Genomic DNA, 3,386 nt, shown 5'->3' on the forward strand with positions numbered 1-3,386 from the left:
CGCCAGACCCGCATCCCCCCGAGACCAGCGTCTCTGCCAGCACCCACTGAAGCCCCCCGCAGGGGCACCCGGGGAGGCTCGCCTGCACGCTTCAGAGGGACCCCTCTTTCCAGAGATAGTCACCTTTCATAAAACATGTCTCCACAAGGCGGAGCTGTCCTGCAACCGGCCACTCTCCCTCCTTTGAACTGTTCTCTTCCTCCTTTTTTGCTGTAGGGAGCGTGTGCTCGCCGGACAGAGAGGGAGACGGATGTCAGCCCAGGAAGATGGCTTGCCACAATCCGCTCCCTCCTGGGATTTTGGGCACACGGGCCACCAGGTCCTGACTCAAACTGTGCCGGCAGCCACGTGGGGCCCAGAGCCTTCCCCGCCATGCCCCGCTGGCTCCTCCCTCCATTACTGGGATTCTGGGCCATGGCGGCCTTCCCTCCTCCTGGAACGCACTGTCAACCCTGGCCGGCAGTCGGCCTCCAGTCCCACCCTCCTGCAGGCCCCAGAATTCTCCCAGGAGTGTCGCGCAGGGTGAGGTGGCGCCCGGACCACGTGTCCGTGGACGAGAGAAACTCCTTCCATGGCAGGCGGTTCAAGCAGAAAGGCACCCCGGTGTGTGAGCCACGGCCCTGCTGGCGATGGAGCTTGTCCGAGGTCACACAGCGCGTGGCTTGGCACACAGCTGCCTCTGACCCCTCCCACTCCCGGCCCCCTTGTTCACAGGCAGGGCCTTGCCCTGGACACTCTCTGGCCCAGGTCACCTGGGGAGGGCAGTGGCGGCTCCTGGGCTGGCTCGCTAGGGGCTGCTGGGCAGGCAGAGGCTCCATGAGCCCTGTGCTCTGTGGACTAGTTGAGCGTGGATGGACCTCGGACGCCTTGTGCTGTGCCGGGGCCTGTGCGGCTTCACCGTGGCTGTGCCGGGGGCCGCGCCGCGTCACCGTGGCTGTGCCGGGGACCGTGCCGTGTCACTGCAGCTGTGCGTTTGCTTCGCCACAGGCTTTCTTACGAGCTGGAGGCTGGCCTTCTGTGATCGGTGGTGTCTCCTGAGTCCCCGGCCACCAGTGTCCTCAGGTGGTCTCCCTCCATAGGGGCTGCGTCCTGTTTTCTCCTTTCCCTGGTCAGGTTGGACTAGGGCCCTCCCTAAAGACTTCATCTTACCTGAATTCTCTCTCCAGAGGCCCCGTTGGAGGAGGCCCTGGGGTGGGACTCCTACGCGTGGGTTCCGGGGGCAGTGGGGGCACACGGTCTGGCCCGGACGTCCCCCCTTCAAAGCTGCGTTGGAAGAAGCGCCTCGCGTGGTCCTCCCCAGGACCGGGAGCAGTGCTGCAGGCCCAGGTGGAAGGAGGGCTTCCTTCCACCCCCAGGTGGCTGTGGGAACCCCTCCAGGCCAGTGGCCACCGAGGCCCCGGCCCAGCAATGCTCTGACGCCCTTTGCTGCAAGAGACAGTGGCTTGTTCTCCTCTCCCTGCCCCCCTGCCTAGAGGGTGTGTGCACCTCGGAGAGAGAGAGGTGGGGGTAGAGGGAGCACCCCAAGGGAGGCTACGCTGCAGTCACCCCTCCACCTCTCCGTCGGGGACTTGGGGCGTGCGCACACCTGCCTGGTGTTTCTTGAGTTGCCGTGTCTGGGACAGACGTGAAATCCGGCTGCCGTAACCACCAGGCCACAGGGCTGTCCGACAGGAGGCCTTCAAAGGTGGGCAGGCCCCACGGTACGGCCACTCATTCTGTTGCGGGGTTTCAGAGCTGACCGAGTGCGTGAGTGAGTAAAGTGGGGGTCGCTGACAGAGAAGGCTCCTGAGAGGGGTCCTGAGACAGGACTGGACTCGGGGCTCCCGTCAGGTTTTGGCAAAGGGTGCCTATGCTCAATGGGGAGAGACAGAGAGGGACAGTGAGAAGTCACCCCCCGGGGGACGGCCACACCACAGTCCCTTCTCCTCCGTTCTCTGGTTGGGGTTCTGGGCAGGCACGCACACGCCCAGTGTGATTTTCAAGCTGCTGGGTCTGGGACTCAAACCATGATCAACCGTGTGGGGGTCCAGCGCCCCAGCCACTGTACCACCTGCCGGCCCCTCGTCAGGGGGTTTTACCCAGCAGTCTGAGCCATGGGCTGGCTCTCTGCCGAGGGACATGTCTGGGTGAGTGGTTACCCCTGCAGTGTGGGGCCTGGCCAGGCGCCTGCATTTTCTTAGCACTCAGAAGCTTTCCCGAGCTCTGGCTGTCTCCAACCCTGAGGCGGGTGGCTCTTGGTGAAAGCTGGGTGGCTGTGACCCCACCGTGGGCCCGGGCCCTGCCTGCCTGTTCGAGGTTCCTGTCTCTACTCTCAGCGTCTCCCACCTTCCCGGCAGCTCCCCGGCCTCGGCCAGCCTGCAGGTGCCGCTATCTCTCAGCAGTGGTGTCCAGAGGGGCTCCCAGCCCCGAGGGAGGCCTCACAACCCAGCTGCCTGCACTGCACCCCCTCCGGGGACCGGCTCCTCACCCTGCATATGTCCCCAAGACTAGTCTCTTCTTGAAAAGCGTTTATTGGGAACAGCGGACGGTGTAATGGTCATGTCCGTGGGCTCCCATGTAGACTACTGCGGTTCTAGTCCTGGACCCAGCACTTAAAACACGCTGGGCGCCCGTGTGCGTGCCCAAGATCCTGAGAGAACAGAGGAGAAGGGACTGCGGCGCGGCCATCCCTCCTTGGGGGTGACTTCTCACTTTCTGTCTCTTTGGCGAGCACATACACCCTATAGCAAAATTCTTTCTAAAAAATAAATAAATAAAAAATAAAATTTAAAACATTTACTTCTTGGGACCAGCAGTTGGCGTAATGGCTATGTCGTTGGACTCCCATGTAGTTATGTAGTTGACCGCAGTTCAAGTCCTGGACCCGGTGGCTTAAACTCACATTGGGGCACGTGTGCATGCGTGCCCAAGATCCCAAGAGGAGAATGGAGGAGAAGGGATTGCGGCGTGGCCATCCCCCCTGGGGGTGATTTTTCGCTTTCTGTCTCTCTGTCTCTTTGTCTTTCTGGCGAGCACATGCGCCCTATACCAAACCTCTCCCCCCCAAAAATGTATTTCTTTTATAAGAAAAAGAGATGGGGAGAGAGGACCCTGGACAGGCTCTCCATGGCATGGTCCCCTTCCCTCCCCTCCGGGTCCTCACTGGGCACGCACTGGAGCTGCGGTGGGTGGACTCCGACCCAAGCTGTGGTTGGCCATGGCTCTGGAGCCACAGACCCGCGGTCCCTTCTCCGTGCTCTGCCTTCCCGCCCCCAGGCCGTGCCCAGGACTGCCCTGGGTTGTGGTGACTGTGGTGGCTGCAGATGTGGGAAAGCGGGTGCCCCTCTGCTGCCCTCCTGCCTGCACTCCCCAAGTGCCTGGCCCTGCCGAGTGTTGGCCGTCTGTTA

At 62.3% G+C, this 3,386-nt stretch overlaps 1 protein-coding gene across 1 annotated transcript in view; it reads left to right on the plus strand.

Moving 5' to 3' along the window:
• Positions 1-851: 851 nt before the first annotated feature.
• The window catches only part of MVD (mevalonate diphosphate decarboxylase), a 25,395-nt gene continuing 22,860 nt past the window's right edge, over positions 852-3,386 (plus strand). The window contains exon 1 of the mRNA XM_014589429.1: positions 852-1,024. Coding sequence (XP_014444915.1) covers positions 852-1,024 — 173 coding nt within the window. The remainder of the gene's footprint in view (positions 1,025-3,386) is intronic.

This window comes from Tupaia chinensis, unplaced genomic scaffold (genome assembly GCF_000334495.1).
Source record: "Tupaia chinensis unplaced genomic scaffold, TupChi_1.0 Scaffold000355_1, whole genome shotgun sequence".
NCBI classification, from domain to species: Eukaryota; Metazoa; Chordata; class Mammalia; order Scandentia; family Tupaiidae; genus Tupaia; species Tupaia belangeri.